The sequence below is a fragment of the Nycticebus coucang genome, chromosome 21 (genome assembly GCF_027406575.1).
Source record: "Nycticebus coucang isolate mNycCou1 chromosome 21, mNycCou1.pri, whole genome shotgun sequence".
Taxonomy (NCBI): domain Eukaryota; kingdom Metazoa; phylum Chordata; class Mammalia; order Primates; family Lorisidae; genus Nycticebus; species Nycticebus coucang.
The window spans coordinates 22,546,831-22,564,280 of NC_069800.1; the positions used below are offsets into that span (position 1 = coordinate 22,546,831).

The 17,450-nt window shown below is 38.6% G+C and overlaps 1 protein-coding gene across 6 annotated transcripts in view; it reads left to right on the forward strand.

Annotated features, from left to right (window-relative positions):
• Positions 1–17,450, forward strand: part of TASP1 (taspase 1) — a 393,334-nt gene that overhangs the window by 105,484 nt on the left and 270,400 nt on the right. For all 6 annotated transcript variants that reach the window (XM_053574174.1, XM_053574176.1, XM_053574178.1 and 3 more), the window contains one exon: positions 530–614. In XM_053574174.1, coding sequence (XP_053430149.1) covers positions 530–614 — 85 coding nt within the window. The remainder of the gene's footprint in view (positions 1–529; positions 615–17,450) is intronic.

Genomic DNA, 17,450 nt, shown 5'->3' on the forward strand with positions numbered 1-17,450 from the left:
TTTTTCTCTATTCTGTCTCTTGGGTGGGTGGCATTTAAAATTTTGGCTTATCTTTCCCCATTAATTATTCTCTCCAAGGTCAATTTGAAGCGGTTTATAATCATATTTATTCTTCAAAGGAAATTCATGGTTTTGTGGTCAATAAATGCCCAGAGCATGTATTTAGTTTTGAGAGTAGGAGAGTACTACATTTTTAGTTCATTTTTTCTATTCTGTTCTGAAATGTATTAAAAAGGGACCTAATTTAAATATGCAGTATTTCAAATTCAGTCTTTGTTGCTGTAACTCATGGCAAAACATGAGAATGTACATTTTATATTTGTTCTTTTCTTGCATGTGCTAGGTATTTATACTTTTTTCAATTTGACTCTTATTGTTCACAATTATTAAGTATTTTCATTAGTATTATTTGATACCTTAAAAAAGAATTTCCAACATATATTAAAGTTGTTTTAGGAAACAACCACAAAGCCGAGTGGGAAACTTGAGGACATTTCTGACTTCTTTTTATGCCAATTTTATTTTATAGGAATCAAGAACCCAGTCTCAGTTGCAAACAGACTCTTGTGTGAAGGGCAGAAGGGCAAGCTCTCAGCTGGCAGAATTCCTCCCTGGTAACCACTTTGTTCTTCCTGACTTTCCTTGGGTCTTTTGTCGTTAGTGCATGCAGTTTGAAGGCTGTTTTGATCCACAGAAAGCTGATGCTATTGGTTACACTCCAGCAGTAGCATGCCTTTCAGAGGAAGACACACTTTGTTCTGTGATCTTGGAACATTTCGTACACTTGTTAAAGCTCCAAATAGAATGAATATTACGGATTAAAGCAGAAAGGAGATCAGAGTTAATTTTTGGTTTTGTAGTTGATTACACAGATGCTTTTGCTAAGTGTTGAGTTTGGGTCATTTTATTATGAAACTTTAAAAGTACACATTGTAGCCCAGTGTTCTTCATTTTTAATTTTGAGAAGTTCATAGAAAAGTACATAGAACATGGTAAATAGCCCTTAAGAACCTGTCGTCCAGCTCTAATAACTAATACTATTTTGTTTTTCATCTATCTCATGCATCTTGATTTTTTTCCTATATTTTTAAAGCAAATCCTCGACATATTTTACCCTTAAATAGTTTTGTAAATATCTCTGTGTTTGCAAAACATAGCTACCATACTGTTAACATGCCTAACAATATTAAAACATAGGCTTTAATATCATCTCTCTCTCTCTCTCTCAGTACTCTGTACTCAGCATGCCTGGCTAAGAAAGTACTTTAGTATGTTGAGTTCAAAATTGTGATGACAACACTATAGGAATCACTTTGTTTGACTCTTTCCTATTTGTGTGGTGCGTGTGGTGCGTGTGGTGCGTGTGATGTGTGTGTGTGTATTGAAGACAGAGTCCTGCTCTGTTGCCTTGGCTAGAGTGCAGGGGTGTACTCATAGCTCAGTGCAGCCTCAAACTCCTGGCCTCTCCATTTGCTAGGACTACAGGTGCGTGCCACCATACCCAGCTAATTTTTTAATTTTTTGTAGAGAAGAGGTCTGTGTTGCTCAGGCTGGTTTTGAACTCCTAGCCTTGAACAAACAAACCTCGTGCCTTGGTTTCCTGAAGTGCTGGGATTATAGCTATGAGCCACCACACCCAGCTGACTCTTATATTTTGAAGTCATAGAAAATAAATTATATAGTTAAAAAAAATCTTAAAGCCTTTACCCAGATGTATTCAAGGTTTCCTTTTAATCATATATGTCCTAGTTGTTTGTGGTACTAGAGAGTCAATTGTTTAAAAAATGCCTAAATAAATATTAATTTTTAATATGTTTTTGATAAAGGGGAAGGGGGAAGAAAATATGATTTATTGAGATTATACCTAATATGTGTTTCATTGATATTAATGTTTCTTTAGCAGGGTTTAACTCTGAAATTGAGGAAAGTATTAAAAAATTCTAACATGAAAAAAAAAATTCTAACATGTACTTTTCTCATAATTATGTTAAACCCTGCTATTCTGTTTAACTGGTATAAAGTCCACCAACCAAAAATATATGAAGTATTTTTCAGTAGCTACATGCAAAGTCCTTTTAGCCATGCCTTTTTAGGGGACTAATAGGTGCAAGGAGGTTGTGTCTTGATTTATTTTCTCAACATGCATTTAAACATGACTATATTCTTTCATCCATATTTCCTATTATATGTAGGACATAATTCACACTAAATAATGTATAAGACATGTACCCAGCAATGAGGAAAAGATAGTTGTTTTAGTTGACAGGAGAAATAATGTAATTTATAAAAAAATATTTTGAAGTTTACTTGCAAATATATCATAATCCGATTTCCTCTGCTCCTTGTGGCATTTGGCAAGTAGATTCTAACATTTATATGGAGAAACACATGTACAAGAATAGCTAAACAATTTTGAAACAGATCAAAGAGTTGGACCTATTTAATAGATAACATGATACTTTTATATACTACTATTAAAGCAGGTTGAAATAGGTACAGGAATACATGACAAGATCGGTAAGACTGAACCACAAGTCCTGAAGAAGACTCAGTGTATACCAGAGTTTAGTCTGTGATAACAATGCCATCTCAGACCATTGTAGGGGAAAAAGGATAGTGTATTAAGTAAGTTGTGTTGGGACAATTGGCTACCTCGTGGAAGAGCAAGGAGTTAAATTCCTACATCATATCACTCAGAAAAAAGTCCAAGCCTAAGAATTAAGAAGTATAATATAAAAATATTAGGAAAAAATATGGGAGAATACACTTATGACTAGTAAGTACCAAAAACCTTATTAAGATTAAAAAAAGGGGCTCAGTGCTTGTAGCACAGTGGTTATGGCGCCAGCCACATACACCGAGGTTGGCAGGTTCGAATCCAGCCTGGGCCAGCTAAACAACAATGACAACTGCAATAAAAAATAGCCAGGTGTTGTGGTGGGTGCCTGTAGTCCTAGCTATTTGGGAGGCTGAGGCAAGAGAATCACTTAAGCCCAAGCTCAAGAGTTTGATGTTGCTGTGAGTCTGTGAGCTGTGATGCCACGGCACTCTACCAAGGGTGACATAGTAAGATTCTGTCTAAAAAAAAGATTAAGAAAAAGGTAAATATTGAAACATGAGAAGTGCAGAAATAGAGCTATTATAAAACTTAAGATACCATGAGTAGTTGAAAAGTCAATACGTTCTTTGGAACTGAGAAAAATTATTTATAGGATATGTAACAAACAGTGGATTAGTATTTGGAGTGCTTAAGAACTATAAAATATCAATAAAATAAAGGTAATTCAGCTAGGTGCTGTGGCTCAGTCTTGTAATCCTAGCACTCTGTGAGGCCGAGGCAAGTGGGAGGCTAAGGCAGATGGACTGCCTAAGCTTACGGGTTTGAGACCAGCCTGAGCAACAGTGAGACCCGTCTCTCTAAAAAATAACCAGACATTGTGGTGGGTGCCTGTAATTCCAGATACTCAGGAGGCTGAGACAAAAGGATGGCTTGAGCCCAAAAGTTTCAGGTTGCTGTGAGCTATGACACCATAGCACTCTACTGAGGGTGACAAAATGAGACTCTGTCTCAAAAAAAAAAAAAAAAAGATAATCTGAATTTAAAAATTTGGTAAAGGATACAAATAGGCTATTTATGAAAAAGAAAATATTGATGGCACATAAATATGTGGAAAGGTGTCAAATCATGGTATCAATTAAGAAACTATTAGTAAAAGAAGCAAGAATTCTAATATGCCTATTTATTAAGGTCCTTTAATTGCTGTGAACAGTGTTTTACAGTTTCCAGTGTATAGATCTTGCACATCATTGCTCATATTTATACTTAGGTATTTCATTCTTTTTGATTGTGTGCTAAATGCTATCTTTAAAAATGTTAATTTCCAGTTGTTCATTGCCAGTACATAGACATTTGATTGATTTTATTGTATTGATATTCCAGCCTGAAAATTTGGTAAAATTATTTTTCAAGACAGAGTCTTGCTTGTTGCCCAGGCTGGGGTGCGATGGCATGATCATAGTTCACTGAAACCTTAACTTCTGGGCTCGAGTGATCCTCCTGCCTCAATCTCTTGAGTAGCTAGGAGTATAGGCACAAACCACCAAGGTTGGCTGATTTGTTTTGTGTAGATGGAGGTCTTGCCATGTTGCCCAGGCTGGTCTTGAACTCCTGGTCTCAAGTGATCCTTCCACGTTGGCATCCCAAAATGCTGGGATAACAGGTGTAACTCATCATGTCAGGCCCATTCTACTATATTTTTTATAGAATTTAATAAGATTTCTACCTAAGTGTCATATATTCTGGGGATAAATCTTTACTTCTTTCTTTCTAAGTTGGATTCCTTTAATTAATTTCTTTTTCTTGCTTTATTGCACTGGCTAGGATCTCCAGTGCAATGTAGAATAGAAATGTGAGAGTGAATGGATGTTCCTTATTTATGATCTTAGGGAGGAAGCATTTGGTTTTCCACTATGAAGTATGATGTTTGCTATATATTTATCACAGATGTTCTTTATTTGTTGAGGAAGTTTTCTTATTTTCGTAGTATGCTGAGAGTTTCCAATAGGAATAGGTGTTATACCTTGTCAAGTGGTATCTAAGATCTGTATCTAAGATCTATAACTTTACGATCTTAAAGTTATTATGTAGTCAGTTAATATAGTGATTGGTTGATTTTTATTTGCTAAAGTAGGAATTGCATTCTTGGGATGAATTCCACTTGGTTATAATATATAATCTTTTTTATATATGGTTGGTTGAAGTTTGCTAATATTTTGTAAATAATTTTTGCATGTGTATTTATGAGTGATAATTGGTTTATAGTTTTCTTACAATCTCTGGTTTGAGTTTGTTTTGCTTTGTGGATGTGTAGGGATGTATGTATCATCAAATTTGGAAAAAATTGGCCATTATTTCTTAAGATGTTTTTTCTTTTTCTTTTCTTTTCTTTTCTTTTTTTTTGCTGGGGCCAGGTTTGAACCCACCACCTCTGGTATATGGGGCTGGCACCCTACTCCTTGAGCCACAGGTGCCACCCCCTTAAGATGTTTTTTCCTGACCCTCCCTTCTCTTTTGTCCTTCAGAATTCTGATTATAAATACAGGCCTTTTGTAGCAGCCCTACAGATCCTAATGATTTATAGACTTAAAAAGAATTATTATGGTTTCATAATTTTTTCAAGCTGTTATATTAGTTATAATCACTATACACACATTGAATCTGACATTTCATTCTTTAAAAAAGAGAAAGACTAAATAATAAACTTGGCTAGGCCTTGTTTTGGGAATTTAACAAGACATCTGTAGCAATTAGATTTTTTTTTTTTGAAAGTAGAAACTGCTTTCTTTCTTCCTTACAATCAGCTATTAATCTTTCAGCTGTTATAATCCAAAATATTCTTATGATCCATGTAAGTTCTGAATGAACTTCTTTATTCAATAAAATTAATTTTTTGGCTTCTTAAAAAAAAGAATTATTATGATTACATTCCATTCATATTGTTTCAAATGGCAGGATTTCATTCTTTTTGTGGCTATGTAACATTCCATTGTTTATGTACACCACAATTTATTTATTTTTTTTTTAAATTTGTTTTTTTATTGTTGGGTATTCATTGAGGGTACAATAAGCCAGGTTACACTGATATACCACAATTTCTTTATCCGTTTATACGTTGATGAATACTCAGGTTGATTTCAAATCTTGGCTATTGTAAATAGTGCTGCAATAAATATGGGAGTGCATGTATCTTTCAATACACTGAATTCCTTTCCTGTGGATATATACCCAGCAGTTGGGTTGTTGGGAGTTATGATAGTTCTATTTTTAGTGTTTTGAGGAGCCTCCATACTGGCCTTCACAGTAATTACACTAATTTACATTCCTACCAATAGTGTTCTGAGTGTTTCCCCTTTCTCCACTTCATTGTCAGCATTTGTTGCTGCCTGTCTTTTTTTTTTTTTTTTGAGACAGAATCTCACATGTTACCCTTGGTAGAGTGCTGTAGCATCACAGCTTACAGCAACCTCAAACTCTTGGGTTTCCGCGATTCTCTTGCCTCAGCCTCCTGCGTAGCTGGGACTACAGGCACCCGCCGCCTGCCTGACTATTTTTTTTTTTTTTGTTGTTGTTGTCCTTGTTTAGCAGGCCTGGGCCAGGTTCAAACTCACCAGCCTTGGTGTATGTGGCTGGCACCGAGACTGCCTGTTTTCTTGATAAACGTCATTTAACTTGGTGAGATGATATCTCTTTTTGCTTTTCTCTTTTCTTTTCTTTTTAAATTTTGTTTAGCAGGTCCTGGCTGGGTTCTAACTCACCAGCCCTGGTGCACATGGCCACTGCCCTAACCACTGCACAACAGGTATCCAACCAGTGAGATGATATCTCATTGTAGTTTTTTTTTTCCTTTTGAGACAGAGCCTCAAGCTGTCACTCTGGGCAGAGTGCTGTGGCATCACAGGTCACAGCAACCTCCAGCTCCTGGACTTAAGCAATTCTCCTGCCTCTGCCTCCCAAGTAGCTGGGACTACAGATGCCTGCCACAACGCCTGGCTATTTTTTTTTTTTTGGTTGCAGCTGTCATTGTTGTTTGGCAGCCCGGCCTGGATTTGAACCTGCAGCTCAGGTGTTACTCAAGAAGTCTTTACCTAGACCAATGTCCTGAAGCATTTCCTTAATGTTTTCTTTAGTAGTTTTATAGTAATAGGTTTTAGATTTAAGTCTTTAATCCATTTTCATTGGATTTTTATATGTGGTGAGAGAAAAGTCTAGTTTAAGTCTTTAATCCATTTTCATTGGATTTTTATATGTGGTGAGAGATAAAAGTCTAGTTTCATTCTTTTGCATATAGAAATACAATTTTCCCTATATCATATATTGAAGAGATTTGTCCTTTCCCTGCTGTGTATTCTTGGCCTCTTTGTTAAAGATAAGTTCACTATTGATGTGTGGATTCATTTCTGGTTCTCTGTTCTGTTCCATTGGTCTATATGTTTACTTAATGCCAGTACCATGCTCTGTAATATAATTTGAAGTCTGGTTAATGTGATTCCTCTGGTTTTGTTCTTTCTTTTCTTTCTTTCTTTCTTTTTTTTTCAGAAGACAGAGTTTCACTTTGTCACCCTTGGTAGAGTGCTGTGGTGTCACTTCTCACAGCAACCTCCAGCTCTTGGGCTTAGGTGATTCTCTTGCCTCAGCCTCCCAAGTAGCTGGGACTACAGGTGCCCACTACAGTGCCTACCTATTTTTTTTTTTTTTTTTGCAGTTTGGCTGGGGCTGGGTTTGAACCTACCACCCTTGGTATATGGAGCCAGCGCCCTACTCACTGAGCCACATGGGTGCCGCCCATGGTTTTGTTCTTTTTGTTCAGTTTGGCTTTGGCTTTTCTGGGTCAATTGTGGTTTCATATAAATTTTAAGATTTTTTTCTATTTCTGTGAAGAATGTCATTGGTATTTTGATGGGGATTGCACTGAATCTGTAGATTGTTTTGGCTAGTATGGGCATTTTAACAATATTGATTTTTCCAATCCATGAACATGAAATATCTTTCTATTATATGTGTCTTCTTCAATTTCCTTCATCACTATTTTATTATTTTCGTTGAAGAGATCTTTCATTTCTTTGGTTAAGTTTATTCCTAGGAATTTTATTTTATTATTATAAATGGGATTATTTTCTTGTTTTCATTTTCAGATTATTTACTGTTGTCATGTAGAAATGATACTGATTTTCTTTTTTTTTTTTTTTTCTTATGTTTTTTGAGACAGAGTCTCAGGATGTTGCCCTGGGTAGAGTGCTGTGGTGTCACAGCACACAGCAACCTCCAAAGCTTGGGCTTAAGCAATTCTCTTGTCTTAGCCTCCCAAGTAGCTGGGACTACAGGCACCTGCCACAATGCCTGGCTATTTTTTGGTTGTAGTTGTCATTGTTGTTTGGCAGGCCTGGGCTGGATTTGAACCCGCCAGCTCCTGTATATGTGGCTGGCGCCTAGCCACTGAGCTACAGGTGCCAAGCCGATACTGATTTTCATACATTGATTTGTACCTTGTACCTGTACTGAATTTGTCAGTTCTATGAGTATTTTGTGGAGTCTTTAGGTTTCTTTAGATATAAGATCATATTATCTGCAAATGAAGATAATTTCAATTTAATTGAAATTTAATTTTATTAATTTTATTAATTTTTTTCAATTTAATTTTATTTCTTTCTCTTGTCTGATTGCTCCTGGTAGAAGTTTCAGTACAATGTTGAGTAACAGTGGTACATGAGGCCTCACAGGCCTCATTTTTGCTCTGATCTATGTTATTTCTTTTCTTCTGTCTTGTTCCACATCTGAGAAGAAAGTCTTTTAATTTTTATATTACCAGCTGTGGGTCTATCATATAAACACTCTACCTAGTGTCTTGAGAGATTTTATCATGGAGGAATGTTGAATTTCATTGAATCCCTTTTCAGCATCAATTAAAATGATTATATGGTTTTTGTCCTTTGTTCTATTGTATCACATTAATTGAGTTGCATATGTTAAACCATCCTTGCGTTCCTGGAATAAAAATAATTTGATCATGATGAGTAATCTTTTTAATGTGTTGTTGAATTTGGTTTGCTTTTCCTTTGTTGAGGAATTTTGCTTCTATGTTCATCAAAAATATTGTCCTATGGTTTTCTTTCTTTATTGTTTCTTTGTCTGGTATTTGTATCAGGGTGATTCAGGCCTCACAGAATGAATTTGGAAGTTTTCTCTCCTCACTTTTTTTTTTAGAATAGTTTAAGTAGGATTCATATTAATTTTTCTTTGAATGCTTAGCAGAATTCAGCAGTGAAGCTATTGGGTCCTGGGCTTATCTTTGTTTAGAGACTTTTTATTATTGCTTTTTTCTGGTTGCTTGTTTGCTTTACTCAGGTTTTGGATTTATTCCTGGTTCAGTTATGGTAATTTTTGTGTGTGTATGAATTTATCCATTTTTTTCTACATCTAATTTATTGGCATGTAGTTGCTCATAGAGTTTCTAATGATCATTTGGATTTCTGCAATATCAGTTGTAATATCTCCTTTTTCATCTCTGGTTTGATTTGTTTGAGTCTTCTTTTTTTTTTCTCAGTCTGGTTACAGGTATGTCAATTTTGTTTATCTTTCCAAAAAGCCAACTTTTTGTTTCATTGATCTTTTATTTTGTTTCAATTTCATTTATTTCTGCTCTGTTCTATGTTATTTCTTTTTATCTACTAATTTAGGGTTTGATTTCCTTTTATTTCTTTTTGTTCTTTGAGATGCATCATTAGGTTGTCTATTTGAAGCTTTTCCACTTTTTTTTTTTTTTTTTGCAGTTTTTTTTTGGCTGGGGCTGGGTTGGAACCCGTCATCTTCAGTATATGGGGCTGGTGCCCTACTCCTTTGAACCACAGATGTTGCCTGAAGCTTTTCTACTTTTTGATATAGGCTCTTATTGATACACGCTTTTTTCTTCTGGATTTTTTTTTTTTTGGTTTGTTTGTTTGTTTGGCCGGGGCTGGGTTTGAACCCTCAACCTCCTGTATATGGGGCTGGTGCCTTACTCCTTTGAGCCACAGGTGCTGCCCCACCCTTTTGTCTTGTTACTGCTCTTACTGTATCCTGTAGGTTTTGATATGTTGTGTTTTAATTTTTGTTTGTTTTGAGATATTTTTGAATTTTCTTCTTAATCTCTTTATTGACCCACTCCTCATTCAGGAGCATGTGTTTGCATAGTTTTAATTTCTATGTGTTTGTATAGTTTCTGATATTCCTCTTATTATTTTTATTTTTATTTTTTTTAATTTTTTTATTAAATCATAACTGTATATAATGATATGATTATGGGGCATCATACACTCACTACATAAACCATTTGACACATTTTTATCACAGTGGTTAACATAGCCTTTCTGGCGTTATCTCAGTTACTGTGCCAAAACATTTACATTCTACATTTACCAAGTTTCGCAAATACCCCTGTAATATGCACCACAGGTGTGATCCCACCGATTCCCCTCCCTCTACCCACTCCCCCTTCCCACTTCCCCCTATTGTTAAGTTGTAGCTGGGTTATAGCTTTCATGTGAGAGTCCCAAATTAGTTTCATAGTAGGGCTGTGTACATTGGGTATTTTTTCTTCCATTCTTGGGATACTTTACTAAGAAGAATATGTTCCAGCTCCATCCATGTAAACATGAAAGAGGTAAAGTCTCCATCTTTCTTTAAGGCTGCATAGTATTCCATGGTATACATATACCACAATTTATTAATCCATTCGTGGATCGATGGGCACTTGGGCTTTTTCCATGACTTAGCTATTATGAATTGGGCTGCAATAAACATTCTGGTACAAATATCTTTGTTATGTTGTGATTTTTGGTCTTCTGGGTATATGCCCAGCAGAGGAATTACAGGATTGAATGGCAGATCTATTTTTAGATCTCTGAGTGTTCTCCATATATCTTTCCAAAAGGAATGTATTAACTTGCATTCCCACCAGCAGTGCAGAAGTGTTCCCTTTTCTCCGCATCCACGCCAACATCTCTGGTCTTGAGATTTTGTGATATAGGCTAGTCTCATTGGAGTTAGATGATATCTCAAAGTAGTTTTGATTTGCATTTCTCTGATGATTAAAGATGATGAGCATTTTTTCATATGTCTGAAGGCCGTGCGCCTGTCTTCTTCAGAGAAGTTTCTCTTCAAATCCCTTGCCCAGCCTGCGATGGGATCCCTTGTTTTTTTCTTGCTGATGCGTTTGAGTTCTCTGTGGATTCTGGTTATTAAACCTTTGTCAGAGTTATACCCTGCAAATATCTTCTCCCATTCTGAGGGCTGTCTGCTTGCTCTGCTTACTGTGTTCTTAGCTGTGCAGAAGCTTTTTAGTTTGATCAAGTCCCAGTAGTGTATTTTTGAAGCTGCTTCAATTGCCCGGGGGGTTCTCCTCATGAAATGCTCACCCAGACCAATTTCTTCAAGGGTTTTCCCTGCATTCTCCTCTAGTATTTTTATAGTTTCATGTCTTAAGTTTAAATCTTTAATCCAATGAGAGTCTATCTTAGTTAATGGTGAAAGGTGTGGGTCCAATTTCAGTCTTCTGCAGGTTGCCAGCCAGTTCACCCAGCACCATTTGTTAAATAGGGAATCTTTTCCCCACTGAATGTTTTTAATTGGCTTGTCAAAAATCAAATAGCGGTAAGTAGCTGGATTCATCTCTTGGTTCTCTATTCTATTCCAGATATCTACTTCTCTGTTTTTGTGCCAATACCATGCTGTTTTGATCACTATCGATTTGTAGTAAAGTCTGAGGTCTGGTAGTGTGATTCCTCCTGTTTTGTTTTTATTTCTGAGTAATGTCTTGGCTATTCGAGGTTTTTTCTGATTCCATATAAAACGAAGTAATGTTTTTTCAAGATCTTTAAAATATGACAGTGGAGCTTTAATAGGGAGTGCGTTGAAATTATATATTGCTTTGGGTAGTATGGACATTTTGATAATGTTGATTCTTCCTAGCCATGAGCATGGTATGTTTTTCCATTTGTTAACATTTTCAGCTATTTCTTTTCTTAGAGTTTCATAGTTCTCTTTATAGAGATCTTTCACGTCTTTTGTTAGGTAAATTCCCAAATATTTCATCTTCTTTGGCACTACTGTGAATGGGATAGAGTCCTTAACTGTTTTTTCAATTTGACTGTTGTTGGTGTATATAAAGGCTACCGATTTATGAATGTTGATTTTGTAACCTGAGACGCTGCTGTATTCCTTGATCACTTCTAGGAGTTTTGTAGTAGAGTCCCTAGTGTTTTCCAGATACACAATCATATCATCTGCGAAGAGCGAGAGTTTGATCTCTTCTGACCCTATATGAATACCCTTGATCGCCTTTTCTTCCCTAATTGCGGTGGCTAAAACTTCCATTACAATGTTGAAAAGCAATGGAGACAATGGGCAGCCTTGTCTGGTTCCTGATCTGAGTGGAAATGATTCCAATTTAACTCCATTCAATATGATATTGGCTGTGGGTTTGCTGTAGATAGCCTCTATCAGTTTAAGAAAAGTCCCTTCTAGACCAATTTTCTTGAGTGTTCTGATCATGAAGGGATGCTGGATATTATCAAAAGCTTTTTCTGCATCAATTGAGAGAATCATATGGTCTTTGTTTTTTAATTTGTTTATGTGCTGAATTACATTTATAGATTTACGTATATTGAACCAGCCTTGAGACCCTGGGATAAAACCAACTTGGTCATGATGTATAATTTGTTTGATGTGTTGCTGGATTCTGTTTGTTAGGATCTTGTTGAATATTTTTGCATCTATATTCATTAGTGATATTGGTCTATAATTTTCTTTTCTTGTTGGGTCTTTTCCTGGTTTGGGGATCAGGGTGATGTTTGCTTCATAGAACGTGTTGGGTAGTCTTCCTTCTTTTTCTACATTTTGGAACAGGTTGAGTAATATAGGTACTAATTCCTCTTTAAAGGTTTGGTAGAATTCTGACGTGAAACCATCTGGTCCCGGGCTTTTCTTTTTAGGGAGGTTTTGTATAGTTGATGCTATTTCTGAACTTGATATGGGTCTGTTCAACATTTCCACTTGATTCTGGTTAAGTCTTGGAAGGTGGCGTGCTTCCAAGTATCGGTCTATTTCCTTCAGATTTTCATATTTCTGAGAATAAAGTTTCTTGTAATATTCATTAAGGATTTTTTGGATTTCTGATGAGTCTGTGGTTATTTCGTCTTTGTTGTTTCTGATTGATGATATTAGAGATTTTACTCTTTTTTTCCTGATTAGGTTGGCCAGAGGTTTATCTATTTTATTGACCTTTTCAAAAAACCAGCTTTTTGATTTATTGATCTGTTGTATTATTCTTTTGTTTTCAATTGCATTTAATTCTGCTCTAATTTTGGTTATTTCTTTTCTTCTACTGGGTTTGGGGTTGGAATGTTCTTCCTTTTCCAGTTGCGTGAGATGTCTCATTAAGTTGTTAACTTCCTCTCTTTCCGTTCTCTTGAGGAAGGCTTGCAGTGCTATAAATTTCCCTCTTAGAACTGCCTTTGCAGTGTCCCAGAGGTTCTGATAGTTTGTGTCTTTATTGTCATTTTGTTCCAAAAAATTGGTGATTTCTTTCTTAATCTCATCTCTGACCCAACTATCATTCAGCATAAGGTTATTTAACTTCCATGTTTTTGTATGGGTATGCAGATTCCTGTTGTTACTCAATTCAAGTTTTATTCCATGATGGTCCGAGAAGATGCATGGAATAATTTCTATTCCTTTAAATTGACTGAGGTTAGACTTGTGACCTAAAATGTGATCAATTTTGGAGTAAGTTCCGTGGGCTGATGAGAAGTATGTGTATTCAGTTTTGTTGGGATGAAATGTTCTGTAGATGTCTGCTAAATCTAAATACTGGATGGTTAGGTTTAAATCTAAGATTTCTTTGCTCAGCTTCTTTCTGGAGGATCGATCCAACACTGCCAAGGGAGTGTTGAAATCTCCAACGATTATGGAGCTGGAGGAAATCAAGTTACGCATGTCTGTTAGAGTTTCTCTTATAAATTGAGGTGCATTCTGGTTGGGTGCATAGATATTAATAATTGAGATCTCGTCATATTGAGTATTACCCTTAACAAATATGAAGTGACCATTCTTGTCCTTCCTTACTTTTGATGGTTTAAAGCCTACTGTATCTGCAAATAAAATTGCAACACCTGCTTTTTTCTGATTACCATTTGCCTGAAATATGGATGACCATCCTTTCACCCTGAGTCTGTATTTGTCTTTTAAGTTGAGATGTGACTCTTGTATGCAACAAATATCTGGCTTAAGTTTTTGTATCCAGTCAGCTAACCTATGCCTCTTTAGAGGACAGTTTAAGCCATTCACATTGATGGAGAGTAAGGATAAGTCTGGTGGAATTTTGGGTATCGAGTTTCTCAAAGGTCCAGTGGACATTTTTAATCCTTTCGCCAGTGTGGAAGTTGGAGTTTGATCCGAAGTTTCTGAGTGAGTTTACTTTTGTGGTATAGGATTGGGTTGGTCATTGTGGAGGATAGGTCTGAGAACATCCTGAAGAGCTGGTTTACTTATGGCAAATTTTTTCAACATATGAATGTCATTGAAGTATTTAATTTCTCCATCATAGATCAAACTCAGTTTAGCTGGATACAAGATCCTGGGTTGAAAGTTTTTTTGCTTTAGGAGATTAAAAGTTGATGACCAGCCTCTTCTTGCTTGAAAAGTTTCAGCAGAGAGATCTGCAGTTATTCTAATATTCTTACCTTTGTACGTTATAGTTTTCTTTCGCCGGGCTGCTTTGAGAATCTTCTCTTTCATGTTAACTTTAGTGAAGCTAATTATGATATGTCTGGGAGATGGCTTATTGGGGTTGAATCGTGCTGGGGTTCTGAAGCTGTCTGCTATCTGAATTTCAGATTCTCTAGGCATGTCTGGAAAATTTTCTTTCATAATTTCATGTAGAAGGGCCTCTGTGCCCTTGGCTGCCACGTCATCAGCCTCCGAAATTCCTATAACCCTTATGTTATTTTTTTTCGAATTATCTGAGAGCTCTCTGAGTGAGTGATCCGTTTTTGCTCTCCATTTCTCTTCCTCTTTGAGAGATTGGGAGCGTTCGAAGACTTTATCTTCAATGTCAGAAATCCTTTCTTCTGCTTGCTCCATTCTGTTACTGAGGGATTCTACTGTATTTTTCATATCTTTGAGGGCTGTAAGTTCTTGTTTCAGTGTGTCTAAGTCTTTGGTGGTTTTGTCTTTAAATTCGTTAAATTCTTGAGACAGTTTTTGAATTTCTCCTCGAATTCCTAATTCCATTTTATTAATCTTGTCTGCAAACCAAATTCTGAATTCGACTTCTGACATCTCAGCCAGTTGTTTATGAATGGGATCTTCAATCACATCTGCCATATCTTTTCTTGGGGGGGTTGATCTATTCTGGTTATTCATGTTACCAGAGTTTTTCCGCTGATTCCGCCCCATGGTTTACTCCCTTTGGTTTTTCCCCTGGGGTTTTATCGAGGGCCCGTACAGTGTTGTGGCCTGAGAAACTGGGGCCCTGTCTGGTGTGGTGGAGCAAAGTGGTTCTGTCTTGTTTTCAGCTGGTTTCTGTTCGATCCTATTGCAACTTCTACTCTGGCTTGAAGTCTCAGCTGTGTGGAAAAATCAGCAATTAAGTCACCCCGCCTGCCCACCTCTGGCCCCAGTTGGAAAAGGAGAATCAAACCTTCCTACAATCGCACACCCAGGGCACCACCTGAAAAGTCCTCAGTCTATTAGCCCAGTTCAAAAGGTCCGAATCAACTGTCTCAATCGGCACTTGTCTCAGGTGGAAGGGTTCAAGAGGTCTCTGGGAACTGGATCACAGGGGCCTGGTGACTCCTCTGAGACAGCTCACCCCAGTGCAGCATGGAGTCAGGAGGAGCCACCCCGCAAACAGAGCAGTCTGGGAAGGTTGACGTCTCCTTCCCCACTTTGCCCCTCCGTCGGACCCAGTCACTGGTATCTCTGCAGATGGCTAACCCAGTTGCCTGCAGTGAACAGACACTCCAGGGGTTTGCACCTGCCTGAATCGCGAGGAAGTCTGCCAGGCCCCCGCAGACTGCCGCTATCTAGCAGGAGGAGATGGGGCCTGACATCTTTGAGTGTTTGATGCAGGTGATGGGAAGGAGGTGTTCACTCAGGCTTAGCCCCGTCCCTGATGGATGCTGCTAACAGAACAGAACAGAACAGACAACTTTGTGAGGTTCTGTCTCTGTTCCTGTCGTCGCCTACAGGAGACGGGCTGTTTTGAGTTCAAACGTCTTTGCTGCTGGAGAATTGCGTCTGAACACCTCTCTGGGTCGGCCCCGCCCTGGAGGCTTCCTGGTTTGTGAGCCGTGTCACCGGTGGCCTCCTCTGGTTGCCCAGGGAGACAGGGGGTGTGGCCTCAGAATATCCAGAAGTGAGCGTTCTGCCGTTAAAGAAAAAACGGCTGTTGATCTACCTCCAGGGAACTGCTGCTCTGGTGTGGGCACTCAGGCGACCCTTTTCTCCTCTGTCCCGCGCCCCAGAGTCAGCACTGAGCGGCCGCAGTTTGTGCTGGGTCCACACCCCTTAAGAGATCCCCCAAGAATCAGAACTCTTGGGGGATGGGCCCTCAGACCCTGATTGGGAGTGGGGCGGGGGGAAGCTAGAGTTTCATTCAGTTTCACGCAATACTACGGTCCGGGGAGGGCTCCTGCACTGCACCGCAGGGAAGTGCCGCGAAGGCTTGATTTCCCCTCAGCAGAGTGCCCTCTCCTCGCTCACGTGTCCCAGAGTCAGCGCTGACCTGACGCAGCTCAGGCACTGTGCACTCCCCTCGAGAAATCACCCAAGGAGCCGAACTCCTGGGGGACAGGCCCTCAGACCCCGAGTGAGAGTAGGGGTTCTCAGCTCTCAGCGGGGAGGCCAGAGTCTGATTCAGTCTTGTGCCCGCATGCCTGGGGAGGGTTGGTGCACTGCACCGCAGGGAAGTGCCGCGAGGCGTGACTCCCCCTCAGCCCGGTGCCCTCTCCTCACTCGGCGCGCCTCAGAGTCAATGCTGACCAGTCGCAACTCGGGGACTGTCCACTCCCCTTGAGAAATCACCCAAGGATCCGAAGTCCTGGGGGACAGGCCTCCAGACCTCAGTGGGCGGGAGGGGAGCGCCGGGGATTCAGGGTTGCGGGCAAAGGATTCCCAAAGTTTTATTTAGCCCTATGTCCGGCAGGAGAACGCCACGGCACCCCAGTAGGGGAGGTAGGTCCAGTTTTTAGAAGGTCTCTCGCGTGGAGTGTAGTGGGAGGGCCTTTAATTTCTGCCCGCTTGTTCAATTTTGGGGCTCTAGAGCCGGTCTCATGGGGGAGGGGGACTCCCGTCCGCTTGGTGGTGGATTTTGTACCTTTTGTTTGCGTCCTTGTGATCACAACTTGCCTCAGCGGTGTTGATGTGCGTTCTTCAGCCTTCTCTCTTGGTGAGGCTCAAGTCCACCAGGATACTTACTAAATTCCTATCCCTTAACTCTTCTTCTGGACGGGAGCCTTTGTTGAAAGCTGGCTTCAGTCCGCCATCTTGTCTCCCCTCCTCCTCTTATTATTGATTGCTAGTTCTATTCAGAGGACTACTTGATATGATTTCAATTTGTTTGAATTTTTTCAGGCTTATTTTTCAGCCTACAATATCGTCTGTTATCCTTGAGAATGATCCATGATCTAAGAAGTACAGGTATTCTGTAGCTGTTAGAGGAAACATTTTATAAATATCTATTACTTCCATTTGGTTTATATTGCATATCAAGTCCATTGTTTCTTTGTTGATTTTCTGTCTGGATGATCTGTCCAGTTGAGAATTGAGGTCTCCATCAATTATTGTATTGGGGTCTCTCTTTTTAGCTCTTATAATAATTCCTTTATTTATGTATCTGTGTGCTTCAGTGGTAGGT